At 41.1% G+C, this 14,638-nt stretch overlaps 1 protein-coding gene across 1 annotated transcript in view; it reads left to right on the plus strand.

Annotated features, from left to right (window-relative positions):
• LOC122797029 (protein cornichon homolog 1-like) overlaps window positions 1-14,638 on the plus strand; it is a 564,384-nt gene that overhangs the window by 184,440 nt on the left and 365,306 nt on the right. The window contains exon 5 of the mRNA XM_044065802.1: window positions 12,324-12,436. Within this exon, the coding sequence (XP_043921737.1) occupies window positions 12,324-12,436 (113 nt within the window). The remainder of the gene's footprint in view (window positions 1-12,323; window positions 12,437-14,638) is intronic.

Raw genomic sequence — 14,638 nt, forward strand, 5'->3', positions numbered from 1 at the left:
GACACTCTCCCTCGGGCTCCTGCCAAACCCGATAGGTATTACAGGGTCCCGGAATCACATATTTTCCTTTACAAGGCCCACTCTGCTGATCCAGAAACTATTTCCCAGGGCCCTAAAGGGGTTGCAGCTGTCACTACTAAAAATCCACTCCCCTCTGAAAGGGAGTCCAGGGCTTTAGAGCGATGGGGTAAAAAAGTGTATACTTCTGCTACCCTTTCTATGAGGGCTTTAAACTGTCAATTTCATATGATACAATACCAAGAGTATTTGTTAGATGAATTGCATAAAAAACGATCTTCACCTGAACCCCTAGATCGTAAATCACTTCAGGATCTGGTACATTACTCTCAGCAGGTTAGCAACCATTTCTTGCAGTGTGGTTATGATGCATTGGAAGCTTCATGTAGGTCAGCTATGACAGATGCAGTCATACGTAGGCATACTTGGCTGAAGGAACAATCTCTGCCAGACCATGTTAAAGCAAAGCTTCTGGATGCTCCACTGGAAAAGCAAAAGTTATTTGGCTCCACTGCTCAGGAGGTCTTAAAGAAATTTGCAGAAAAGGCAAAATCTGTGCAAACAGTCAAAGATTTTATGCAAGTCCAACCACCAAGATTCAGCAGGAATTGGCCTTCCAAGAACTGGTCCTTTCCAGACACAGAGAGATTTCAGAGAGGCAAGAACAGGCGTGCCAGATGTAGAGGGCAAGCTAGAGGCTCCTACAGAGGACGTCAGTGGCAGCCTCCCAACCAGAGAAGTAGTGCAGGGCCTACAACTGCTGCACAAGGACAGACTCAATGACTTTACTTTGACACCGCCAACCAGGGCTCAATTAGAAGCACCTTTGGGCGGAAAGCTTTCCTTATTTTCAGAAAATTGGCACATTATTACAAGGGACAAATGGACACTACAAATAATAGACAAAGGATACAGGTTCCATTTCCACACGTTACCGAAAAGAAAAGGCATGCCAGACCTGCCACCAAATCAAAGGGCAGAGGCTTTAAAACAAATCTCAACTTAATGCAAATGAAAGCAATAGAAAAGATTCCTCTCTCAGAACAAGGCCAAGGATTTTATTCCAGACTCTTCCTTGTTCCAAGAAAAGAAAAGCAATGGAGGCCTATTCTCGACTTGTCCGCACTAAATACTTATCTCATTGTGCCAAAATTCAAAATGCTGACTCTTCAGCAACTCCTTCCCATGCTGGGCAAGGGGTCTTGGCTGGTAACTCTGGACCTCAAGGAGGCATACCTGCATGTCCCTATCAGACAAAGCTGCAGAATACACCTCAGATGTTTTGCAGGTTCAGAGCATTATCAATTCTCAGCATTGCCCTTTGGCTTATCTACTGTGCCCAGAGTATTCACGAAAGGCCTGGCATCAGTAATTGCACACTGCAGACTTCAGGGGATGCAAATATTACCCGTATCTGGACGACTGCCTTATACAAGCGGACAGCCAACAAATTTTGGTAAAACACTTGAATTATGCCATCTACCTACTTCAGGCCTTGGGATATACAGTCAACATTCACAAGTCAAGACTTGTACCATCCCAAAGAATAACTTTTCTGGGTGCGAATCTAGACACAACCACCCAAATGGCTTTCCTCACAGAAGAAAAACAAAGTCAACTACCGGATTACTTCAAAAACCTGTCTAGACAAACTTAGCTGACTGCAAGGAAAATCCTGCAGGCCCTGGGTTACATGGCTTCTTGCATTCTTCTGATTCCTCAAGCAAGGCTACATATGAGGAAACTACAATGGTACCTAAGGAGTCTATGGACTCAGCACAGTCACAGCTTGGAAGCTTTGATACCACTCATCCCATGCCTTCAAAGGGAATTTCTGTGGTGGGCTCAAGCAAGCCAGTCAAACAGGGGTCTGCCCTTCAGCAAGCCAATAGCCAGCCAAACCATTACAACGGACGCTTCAGACCACAGATGGGGAGCGCACATAGAGGGAAGGTGCATTCAAGGACTATGGTCACAAAAAGAGCTATGCATGCACATAAACCAAAAGGAAAGGGTGGCAGTGATACATGCAATCGAGGCCTTCAAGTTATTTCTACATCAAGGCCACCTGCTAATAAGGACAGACAACACTACAGTTATGTGGTACATAAACAAGCAAGGAGGCACCCATTCCTACCCTCTTTGCAGACTGGCAATGAATCTATGGGAACTTTCCTTGACACTCAATATACAGCTGCAGTCCCAGTTTGTGCCAGGAAAGGACAATATACTGGCAGACAGCTTAAGCAGGAACATCATGGATGCACACGAATGGATGCTGCACCCAGACATCTTTCATCAGATAACACAATCATGGGGGAGACCGGCCATAGACCTCTTTGCCTCCCCACACAATCTTCAGCTGGAGAAATTTTGCTCAAGGACATACCACCCACAAGCATGGAGAGTGGACGCCCTCTCTTTCAGCTGGAGAACTCTTAACAGTGTATGCATTCCCACCTCTTCCATTAATGACCAAGGTCTTACTGAAGATCAGGGCAGAGCAGCCAAGAGTGATTCTGATACCTCCGGACTGGCCAAGACAGCACTGGTACCCAATGCTAAAGAGCATGTCACGGACGAAACCATGGCTTCTTCCACAATGGCCGCTTCTCCTGACACAGCACAATTACAAAACTCTGCATTCCAACCTGAAAACATTACAGCTAGCTGCCTGGAAAATACCTTGACTCATCACCAGGATAAGCTATCCGAGAGAGTGAAGGATATCATCATGGAAGCTCGCAGGCCTTCCACAAGAAAGGCATACTCGGCAAAATGGAAAAGATTTCATACCTGGAGCACCTCAAAGGGCCTATATGCAACAGTTATGAACATGGCACATATCCTGGAATATTTGGCAGAAATGCTCCACAATGGCCTGTCTTATTCTTCCATTAAAATTCATGCTTCAGCAATTTCAGCAGAGTACAATACTGATCCACCTGTCTTCTCTCATCCTCTCCTAAGACAGTTTCTAAGAGGAATTAAAAACATTAATCCCCCAAGGAATCCACCAGTGCCTACTTGGGACCTTAACTTCGTGTTGGAAAAACTAACACTGCCTCCCTTTGAACCAGCAGCATCTGCAGAACTACAGTTCCTGTCTTGGAAGACTGCTTTCCTTCTGGCCATAACCTCAGCAAGAAGAGTATCTGAGTTATAGGCCCTCATGGTAGTGCAGCCATTTCTTATCTTTCATCAAGACAGAGTCTCTTTGAGAACCAATCCTTCATTTATGCCAAAGGTGGTATCCAGGGTCTCATTAAACCAAGCTATTCACCTGCCTACCTTCTTTCCAAATCCACAAAACAAAGGGGAAAATCTTCTGCACACCCTGGACATACACAGACAGTTGCGCTACTACTTGGACAGAACTAAAAGTAACAGAAAAACTGACCAGCTGTTTGTAGCATATGCTGCTAGTGCACAAGGAAAAGCAATTTCAAAACAGACAATTTCTAAATGGATAGGAAACTGCATTTGTTTTTGTTACTCCTTTCATGGAAAAACTGTGCCAGCTAACATTAGACCTCATTCGACCAGAGCCACAGCCACCTCCACAACTTTCTTAAGAGGGGTGGCTACCAAGGACATTTTAGAAGCTGCTACATGGAGCTCCGTGCATACATTTTCCAAGCATTACAATTTACCTTTATATTCCAGATCCAGAGCAGGCTTTGCTGCAGCAGTCCTCCAGGGTATTTTAGCTACACCGTCCTTTACATAGATCCTCCACCCCCAGATTGGCTATGGTATTCTACCCATATGTGATGACTGCAGATGCATCCTTGAAGGACATAGTACAGTTTTGTACCTACCATAAATGTAGATGTCCGATAGGTATGCATCTGCAGGCAGATTTACCCTCCCTCCTTCCCCTCTGTGGTATTTATTGGGTACTTATCCCTCTCATAGCTTGCTGGGGTTATCTATTATGGTGTATTTGTTTTATATATATATATATATATATATATATATATATATATATATATATATATATAGATATAGATGCATATATATATTTCTGTGCATGTTTGGAATTTATTGCATCCCTCCAAATGTAGCCTTCCTTAGAGGGCACCTGGCATCTGGGGCAAGAAAAACTGAGGAATATGGCATCGGCTGACGTTTTTATAACCCAGGCGCTCTGACGTCGGGGAAAGGGCGACATCAGCCGACGCCGGACCCAGACTTTGGAATCCGGCCGACCGAAGGGCTGTCTGAGGCAGGACAACCCATATGTGATGACTGCAGATGCATACCTATCGGACATCTACATTTATGGTAGGTACAAAACTGTACTTTTTCTTTCTTTATGACCTTCAACCCGACATGCCTATCTGTGTGTTCCTATTCATGTAAAATGCAAATACTGACGATTTTGTGTGTTGGGATATCACTTTTAGTTTACTGCTTGGCCCCTTGGTTTGTCTGTGGCACAAAGGTTTTATATGCAAAATGCTTGGCATCTGTTCTAACATGCTGCAAGGTGTCCATGTCTAACCAAACTTGGATGATTCTTTGATTCATGTCGGTTTTGTTCAAAAAATTCTTCAGAACTTGCACTTTAGAATCAGCCACTTCCAACTGGGTTTCACTTTGAGCACCAAGAAATTCATACCGGAACCCACTAACCAGTGTAGTGTCTTATGGGTATCTACTGAATACCCCCAGTGTGATGGTGTTCCTTCTTCTAGGAACTATCCAATTTTTGCCATCCTGTTTCTTACATCTGACAAACCTTCATATGACCTCAGCCAGAGGTTTACAAACCCTGGGTTTATGTTCTTAACAATTCAAATGGTTCCACTTGTCAGAGTTCACATGTGGAAGATAAAGTAGTAATCAGTATAGACCCATCATTGCAGTCCCCCTGTTATTTCCAATTCCTCTCTCTTCGTTCAAGAAAGAACTTTTGGTGGATCAGTCATATTATAGGGCTCCATTTCTTGTTCCGTTGCCGCCCCCCCTCCCCCCCAGCAGCACATGTCAACATATGTCTCAAATTTTGCATGAGGCATCTGTTCAGAAGGTCAGGATTTGTCTATCAGCAGGACAGGAATGGTTGTGATATATCACTTTAGTCTAGTTTTTGATAATTGTGAACTATAACATTTGTGTTTGGTCCAAACACACACACATGAAAGAGATAAAATTGATTTTCACCTTACAGTAGACTCGATAGCCTTTGGATTCCAGGACCCTGATTTTAACATTGAATATACAACACCATTCAATGTCATGTGGTATATCAAACACTGGGAATAAAGTTCTTACCCTTTTGCAGCTTGCTGTGATATCCTGGGACTTTGCAGTTCATTGCACTCTTTTTCCAGGTGGTTTACAGTCTGTTAAAAAAAATTCTGGGCAAGATATAGCAGTAACATATATCTCGACTGAGCAATGCTCCAAGGCAGACACTGTGGACATTGAACTGAAAGGTCTTATTTTAGATTGTCCATCTGTACAGAACTGCCTAAATAGAGCATGTCCTTCTATTCCTGTATTGCAGTATTCTAGTTGTGGGATTTTCTGCCCTCAGACGACTCAGACGCCGGCTCCTATACAAAAGCTTCAGCTTGGCTGAATCTTCCTTACGGCATGTGTGGGACATCAGGTGCAAGGCCATAAACCAGGGGAACTAACAAAACCTTAAATGTGACATCCAGATGCACAGAAAGATCCTCAGCCGCAGACTAGGCCTATGCATCCTGAAATAGGAAATTCCTGGAATCACAGATGTTGAATTTATCTAAGACTAAACGGCTAAGCAGGTTGCACCTGTTGAATAAAGGTTTGAACTGTTTTTCTTCTTTCTTCAGTCAAGTTATTGTTTAGGCTTGCATGATTTTGAAGGATCCTAAATTTCTGTCACCCTCTGAGCAAACAGGTATCCTTTTGAGGATATCCATTTCAAAATATGGGACACATTAAGCAGAGAGGTGAATGGTGCCCTCTAACCCTCTGAAGAGATTGAATACCTTGTGTGAAAATAGGAAATAGTTATTGTCCATGATAAGGGAGGTGCAGTTGTGGTTTGGAACACCGGACTATATTCATGAAGGGCTAACTCAATTGTCAGATGTCAAGTGCTATATGCACATGTCTATAGATCCCACACCAGTATTTAAGGATGAGATAGATGCCTTTTGCAGTTGGCCTTTGAGGAAGGCATTATTAACAAGAAGTGCTTGGACTCACTCAAAGTGTCTGAACCATCTAAACAGATACTATATCTTTTACCCAAAATTCACAAGTCCTTGGAAAATCCACGGGTAGACCCATAGTATCTGGAATAGGCTCTCTGACTGAACCCCTTTCAGCCTTTCTTACTAAATATCTTAAACCCTTGTTGGGACACATTAGATCTAGATTGCAGGATACCACACAGTTTCTACAGTTAATTAGGAAATCCAATTTGGAACCTGAGTGGTACTTATGTACCTTGGATGTAAAATCACTATATACAAGTATACCCCATTGGGCGGTCTCCAATCTTTACAATATTGGTTGGAAAGGGTAAATCTTTATTCATCGGGATTTAACACCCTTTTGATTTGTATGTCCGAGCATGTGTTGAATAAGAATGTCCTGTACTTCCAGGGCCAATGTTATTGGCAGCTTCAAGGAACAGCTATGGGGGCATCTTTTGCCCCCATATATGCTGACCTTTCATGGCCTATGTTGAGGAATTCTTGATCTATGACTTATCACATAACATTTTTCAGGTGGAAATGGATATGTGGAGACGTTATCTGGACGACTGCTGGTTGGTGTGGCGGGCTGATGCTGGATACTTGCAAGAATTTGTTGAATATCTAAATGATAATGTCTGGGAATTGAATTTTCTGTGACATCCGATAAAAATTCTATAAACTTTTGGATGTCACAGTATATAGGAACAGACAATACTCTGTCTGAGGTTTTCCATAAGTATCCGCAGTATAACACCTTATTACATCGTCAAGTTTACATCCCGTCACACAATCAGGAGTATTCCAATATCCCAATTTATACGTATCAAACGTCTCAGTTCCAACATGGAGGAATACCAATTGGCTAGTAGGGATCTCAGTCAGAGGTTTATTAATAGGGGATATGATGAATTTGATGTTGTTTCTGCTCAGAATAGAGCCAATCGTCTTGTGAGGGACGATCTATTGCAATATCAGGATAAAAATAAAACAAAACCAAGCTTCCCATAAATGTGTCAGGTTTGTCACTACATACAGCAGAAATATCAATATGATTAGAAACATCATTAATAAACATTGGAACATTTTGTTGGCCAATGACAAACTGCGTAGTGTTTTGGGACCCGTTGCCTTTTCTCATATAAACGTGGTAAGACCCTAGGTTCCTATTTTTCACATTTTAAACATATGGCCAGTGGGGGAACTATTCACAAACAACTGACACTTTATGGTGATGAACTTATTGGGTCATTCCCCTGTGGCCACTGTGGGTCTTGTCAATATATGTTAAAATCCAAGGCATTTACCAGTCGCAATACCAGTAAAGTTTTTGATATTAAGATCTTTGGAAACTGTAGCAGCGACTGGGTGGTGTATCTGGCATCTTGTTACTGTGGGGATTCTATGTTGGACAAACTTCTAGAGCCTTAAGATCAAGAATGAGCGAACACCGCAGTGACATCAAAAACCACAAGGAGTCGAGTGCACTATACCAACACACACTTAAACATCCTCAAGCGAGATTCACCTTTTGGTCATTGACCGTATTTCTGGGGACAGGACTAATAAACAAGGGTGGCATGGGCTGTTGGATCGGAAGAGAAACATTGGATTATCACATTGGGGGCCTTATTTCACCCGGGATTAAATGATCATTTGTAATGAATATATTGAATCAGCATTAGTCCATTCAATAATAGGACACTAAGTGGGGAATTTTACTTGTTTTTCATTCATGTGCCTCCAAGTATGATTGTTTAGATATCTTAGTTTATATTGAACAAGGTTCACATAATAAGCCATACTGACTCCTATCTGACATTATGTCTGATATGGGATGTCCATGTTCAGCCAAAAATCTTTTTCCTTTATATATTTTTTCCCTTATTGTGAGGCACCCGGAAAGGTACACAACTTACTAGTAAAGGTGACTGAGCAATTATGCTTGTTAGCATCATGTAAGTTGAAACTTAACCAAATAGTATAGTTTTCTTGTTACATCTTTTTTCTTTTGGCTTGCAAGTGGTGCCACTTTTATTTAGGTATCAGAGACATAACAGCCATTATTACCTTTGAAAGAAAGGTGTATGCCTTTATGTTTAGGCTGTTGATATTAGTATTGGTGCTCTAAACAATATGGGAATATTATTGGGATTTAATTATAAACATATTGTTGGAACACATCAGGTATATATTTTTGGCATTTAGTATTCATTGGGTGGTCTATTATTGTGTCTAGGATGGATATGGATTATTTGTTACGTTTCTGTTAAACGGGTGAAAGCACTTAGGTCAAGGATGATGTAACACCATTTTTGATTTACTGAGTATGATATGTTCATGACTGATTTTGCCTACTATTAACTTCTTTATGTATACATAAATATACATAGTTTTATACACATGTATATTCTATCTAATGTGTTCAATACATGTTCTATTATGATATGGCAAGTCCAATAGATAGCATGGATTTTTTGACTCTTTGCTCCTCTAACTAAAAATCGTTGTATGGCTTGTCACAGTGGTACACCCACATGGGATTATTAAATTAAATAATATGTACTAATATTGTATTATTGACATGTTTGAACATTTAGAATGTGTTTGGCTTTATTTTAACTGATGGTTAATTTTCCTGTGATGGATGGACCATAGTTGAGTGCATACACTCACTATTATTGTACAACTATATGATTTATTTCAAGTGCCCTTAAACCTGTCTTGCAAGCAATTTTCAAAACTTATTAGTATTCATGAGCTCATCTATTTGATTGGCTCCTGATATGTATTTAAAGGTTGATGCAAATGAACTTGATGACATTGTTTTACACTGAAGAAGGCTGTTAGCCGAAACTAGTTTGTTATACTCTTCAATATTAAATAAATATATTGAACTCTGTGCTGCCTTGCTGGTCTATTTGGATCTGTTCAGAAGGTGTCATAGTTCAGGGACTTTGGTCCAAACACACACACATGAAAGAGATAAAAAATTGATCTTCACCTTACAGAGACTCGATAGCCTTTGGATTCCAGGACCCTTTAAAATTCTAATGGACAACACCTCAGTCATGTGGTATATCAAACACTGGGAATAAAGTTCTTACCCTTTTGCAGCTTGCTGTGATATCCTGGGACTTTGCAGTTCATTGCACTCTTTTTCCAGGTGGTTTACAGTCTGTTAAAAAAAAATTCTGCGGCAGACTGAGCAGCTCCAAGGCAGACACTCGTGGACATTGAACTGAAAGGTCTTATTTTAGATTGTCCATCTGTACAGAACTGCCTAAATAGAGCATGTCCTTCTATTCCTGTATTGCAGTATTCTAGTTGTGGGATTTTCTGCCCTCAGACGACTCGTACGTCGGCTCCTATACAAAAGCTTCAGCTTGGCTGTTGCGGCATGTGTGGGACATCAGGTGCAAGGCCATAAACCAGGGGCCTTAAATGTGACGTCCGTATGCACAATCCTCAGCCGCAGACTACCTATGCATCATACGATCGCTCCTTCACAGATGTTGCATTGATAAAGCTAAGTAACCTGTTGGGTTTCTGTTTTTTCTTGTTTTGCCGATTGTTATTGTTTAGGCTTGGATGATGGGGAAGGATCCCCTCTGTCACCCTCTGAGAGGTATCCTTTGGAGATATCCTCAAAATACTTAAGCAGAGAGGTGAATGGCGGCCCTCTAACCCGACCTCTGAAGAGTTTGTGTTCCTGCAGGCCTTTCGTGCCCGGCCCCCTACCTCCTGGGTTACTCCACCTGCCGACGCCCTTGTCCGGCTCGTCGTTCAGCGTGCATGGAAGGCTCCTCTCACCATTGGAGCCATTCCCCACAGAACAGATAAAATCTTGTCCCCGCCAGATAGTGATCCTCACTGGTCCAAAGGTCTTCCTGTAGATGCCTTGGTGGTGTCGGCCGCAACAAAAAAGGATCTGGCGGAAGAAAGCCAGACTGTCCACCCGCCCAACAAAGAGTCCCGGGCACTGGACAGATTAGGGAAGCGTACTTTTGCATCAGTGAATTTTGCAGTCAGGTCCCTGAATTATATGGCACATTTTACCAGGCTTCAAAGAGACTTCATTTCTGAGCTGTCTGAAACTTTGGCCGTAGCTGTGGTTGATGAGGTCCGGGACAAAGTGGCCTCACAGTTAGCCACCCCTGAATCAATCTCTAACTCCATGCATTTGATTTCTCATGCATCAGAAGGAGCAGCTAGAGCAGCGGATGCAGGCATAGTCATGAAACTGCATGCCTGGATGCACTTGTGTGATTTCACAGAGCCCTTAAAGGCTTCCTTTCTGAACACTCCCAACGCTCCCATTGAAGCCTCTTCGTTATTTGGACTCAAGGTAAAAGACACACTGGCTAGATGTGAACAGGACAGTTAAGTCTTACCATAACGTTCCATCTGTATTGCTGATCCTCGTTCAGTCATTACGACCCTCCCTCCTTCCCCCTCCTGAGGCTTATAGTGGATCTCATCATCTGGTTCCGTTGGGTCTTTTGACCAGAGGTAACCTGTACTTTCTTTGACTTGCAAACTCAGTCTGAGGTAACAGGGAGAGGGGAATTGTGGGTAGGAGTTTAGCTCGAGAGTTTGTGGCCGTCATGAGCTTGGAAGATGGCCGGTTCGGTTCTGAGGTCGGAACCGATAACCCTGGTATAATGACTGAATGAGGATCAACAATACAGATGGAACGTTATGGTAAGACATAACTTCTTTTTAAGTAATCTGTAATGGCATTGTATGCCCTCGTATATTGTTGAACATGCCCTGTAATTTTTGTTACTTTTTTATGTAACCCAGGCTGAGCCTATAAATGCTCTTGCTAGATTGGTGCTGTACTCTTCTTTTTTTCTTTCTTGTCTTATGTCATAAGTGTTTACTGAACTGTCATTGAGTCGTACTGTCCATTTTCCTCAATCCTGAAAATAAAGTGAAATGATTTTTCATTTGTTGGATGTCTATAGGGAGCTCAGATTCTGTCTTGAAAAAAAAAATCAGGGAAACTGACCAACATTTTTTTTTCTTTTTGAGGAAAAAGTTGGGTCTTCCAGTCTTTAAACATACCATCTCTGTATGGCTTTTCCATCAATTTCTTTCTGCTACACTTTCCACAATAAAGCTCTGACAATGTCTGGTTAAAGCACATTCTACCAGAGCTGTGTGGCTTCTTGGAGCTTTTTCAAGGACTTGGACTGTAAATATGTACTAGAAGCAGTTTACCAATTTTCTGTTCTTGCTTTCACAAATTGTAAAATTGATGCTTTTTCAGCGACACACCAGGTTTTACCAGAGCTATTTTTAAAAGTTTATTGGATTTCAGCTATGTTCCTTCAACCTCCACCCTTTCTTCCTAAAGCTTTGGGAGTCATCCCAGAAGTCAGCAATACTGCAACAGTTATTAAATGAACATAATACAGCTGTGTATGAGCTTACCATAACACCAAATGTTTGAATGGATCACTTTTGCAATATATGCATTCACCCTCCTAAACCCCAGTGTTATGTTTCCTTTATCCCTGCTGAGGTGGACCCTTGAAACTTTTCCCTTCTCTTTTTTTTCCCCCCTAATTTAAGTCCGAGTTGATCCTCTGAGAGCATTGGCCTCAGTCCTTTTCCTGTGGTAAGAAAGCTCTGAAGACTTTCATGTCCCTGTATGTGTCTTAAGTAACAGGACTTGGTCTCATGCATAGGCCAAATGTGTGGCATAAGATAAAGGGGCCTAAGGTTTTGTAGACAGGCCAGATGTATGGTATTCTTGCAGGATACACCCCGTAAGTCAGCAATACTGCAACAGTGATCCAGGGTCTTAGCACAGCTGCATTTGGTACTGTGCACAGTTTAGCTTAATCATGGCAAATGTGTCTTCAAAACGCTATTCATCTTTGTAAGTCTTTATTACTTGTTACATCAATATATAAATTACTTTGAATTAGCATTGCGTTTTTGTTTAACCAGAAGGATGAGCTGGTCCAAAGACCCTTTTGATTTGCATCCTGTGCCAAAAGGCAAAAACAGACAGTAGAATTGTAAAAATTATTGCATAAAAGAATTAAAGTGTATGCAGTGCTAATCCTTTTTTCCCCCCTTCTGTTTTGTTACTAGCTGGTGCTTCCAGAGTATCTTATCCATGCTTTCTTCTGTGTCATGTTCCTCTGTGCAGCAGAATGGCTGACATTGGGTCTTAATATGCCTCTTTTGGCCTACCATGTCTGGAGGTAACGGTGCATGCTCTATTTAGTTGTCAGGCATTGCTCAGTGAAATTCTAGGATGCATTTTCATTTTTTTATAACCAAGGACTTAATTGAAATGTAAATATGACTTTTTTGTTGTTGATGACTAGCCCTTGATTTTTTCTTTGTCTAGGGACAGAACAAAGTCCAGGCTTATTTCTAAATACATACCTCTCAACTCTCCAGATTTTCACATAACATCCAGAATTTTATCTCATAGTTTTGGTCTGCTCCCCATAAAATTTGTGGTTTTCTGGCAAATTGAATTTATTAAATAACGAGTTTCAGACTTCCTATCTTTCAGAAAATGTTTGATAACACAAAGCCTTTTATTCTCGTAACTGTTTAATTTTTTAAGAGCAGTATTTAAAATTCGGCCCCATTTCAGAGCCTTTGTACCCACCAGTATTTTTGGCTTTGTCCAGATTTCTTGTGCCAGGAGGTTGAGAGGTGACAAAGGATAGGGGAGGAAGAAATGAAACAGCACAAAAAATGTTATGGAGGTGTGGTATGCTTGAGAAAGCATATAGTGAGCAAGTAATCAATTATGTGGTAGTAATATTTCACCAGTGTTGCCTGTAGGGTGAAATGGCAGAGCAGAAAAACGATGATATAATGTCTGAAGGAGGAAAGGGAAGGCATGCAGTAGGAAGGAAAGGATTGAAGTCCAAAAGAAGTTGTGTTAATTTGAAAGTATTTCTTTGTTAGGCATGTATACCAAAGAATGGATATCCTGATGGTTTAAGGTTCAAGGAGCAGTAAGTAGTATGGATGAGCGAGTGATAGAAGATATCTAATGCAGTATTTAAATACAGATTTAATCAAGTATTTAAATACAGTGGGAGGGCAGATAACCTTCTTTTGCTGTCGTAGAGGTGAAATGGTTAGCTAATATGTGAAAGTGAGTAACGATGTGTCTGAAATAGAAATGGGTGCAAACTTGTCTACTAAGAGGGCGTAAAGTTAAAAATGTCTGCAGCACCAGTTGAGTGAAACACACTAGTTGAAGCTGTAGAGAGATGAACAAATATTAAAAAGCGTTATTGGGGTGAACTTAACTGTTGTATATCATATTTCCATGGTTGCACGCTTGCAGAGAAAACATAAAAGCAAGCAGATTTTATACCCATATTGGTGCACATACAGAAATACCAGCAGTGACTAGCGGTGATTCCCTGTGTATTGCAGTGATGTGGGAGTTGCATATCAGCAACCACAAAATTGGCCAGTTTGGACTTTCTTGATTTACCTTTATCCAGGGACAAGTGAATGCAGATGAGCAGAAGGAAGTATGGACAGCATCCACTGCATTTTAAAACCTAAGTAAAACTTGACCATAGGTCACACCATTTGTAGACTTTTGTTTGCGTCTTTCGGCTTTTCTCGGTTAGGGGTCGCCACAGCAGAACTCCGGTCCGCTAATGATTGGTAGTTGATTTTTACATGCCAAGTTACCAGCTCTGACGCACAATCTTCAACGAAGGTACACCCATTCACGCATGTCTCCACGCAGAAGACGCTCTAGCTGAGTATCGAACCGGACAGCGTCTTACTGTGAGGCGACAGCGCTACCGCAGCACCACCAGTAGGGTAAAAAACAGAAAAAACATTATCAATTAACGCCATTCCTACAAAAACTTGAACTTCGTCAGAATAACAAGCCATTATTAGTCACTGCATAAATGATATTCCTTTTCTGTTTTTCTGTAATTTTTATCATTGGTTCGAGTGTTAGTTTTCCTAGTCTGTGGATGGCATAGAATAAATAATTCCACATAGGAACAGGATTCAGGTCCAGCCACACTGGAGATAATATCCCAAAAATATTTAATGTCCACAATGTCAGAGATTAAGCACTTTCGTACAGGTACTTCATCAGAATCACAGAAAAATAACATCCAGCACTCTTAAATACCCCACCCTTAATACCCTATCCAATGAAATTGACACATACATTAACTGTTTAAATTATGTAAAAATTAACCTCAACTACACTAATAACACACTGAATATTTTACCTAAAAACATGATTATGTATATGTTTTATATGAAAATAAATTTAATATATAGAATTATAAAAACAATGACGATAGCCTAGTGATTATACCAGATATGATTTCAGTTTTAAAACACTGGCTATAGATACACTTCATTAAGGCCAGGTAAAGTGGTAGCATCAAGCCTTA

This window comes from Protopterus annectens, chromosome 3.part0, assembly GCF_019279795.1.
Source record: "Protopterus annectens isolate FY-2018-M chromosome 3.part0, PAN1.0, whole genome shotgun sequence".
Lineage (NCBI taxonomy): Eukaryota > Metazoa > Chordata > Ceratodontiformes > Protopteridae > Protopterus > Protopterus annectens.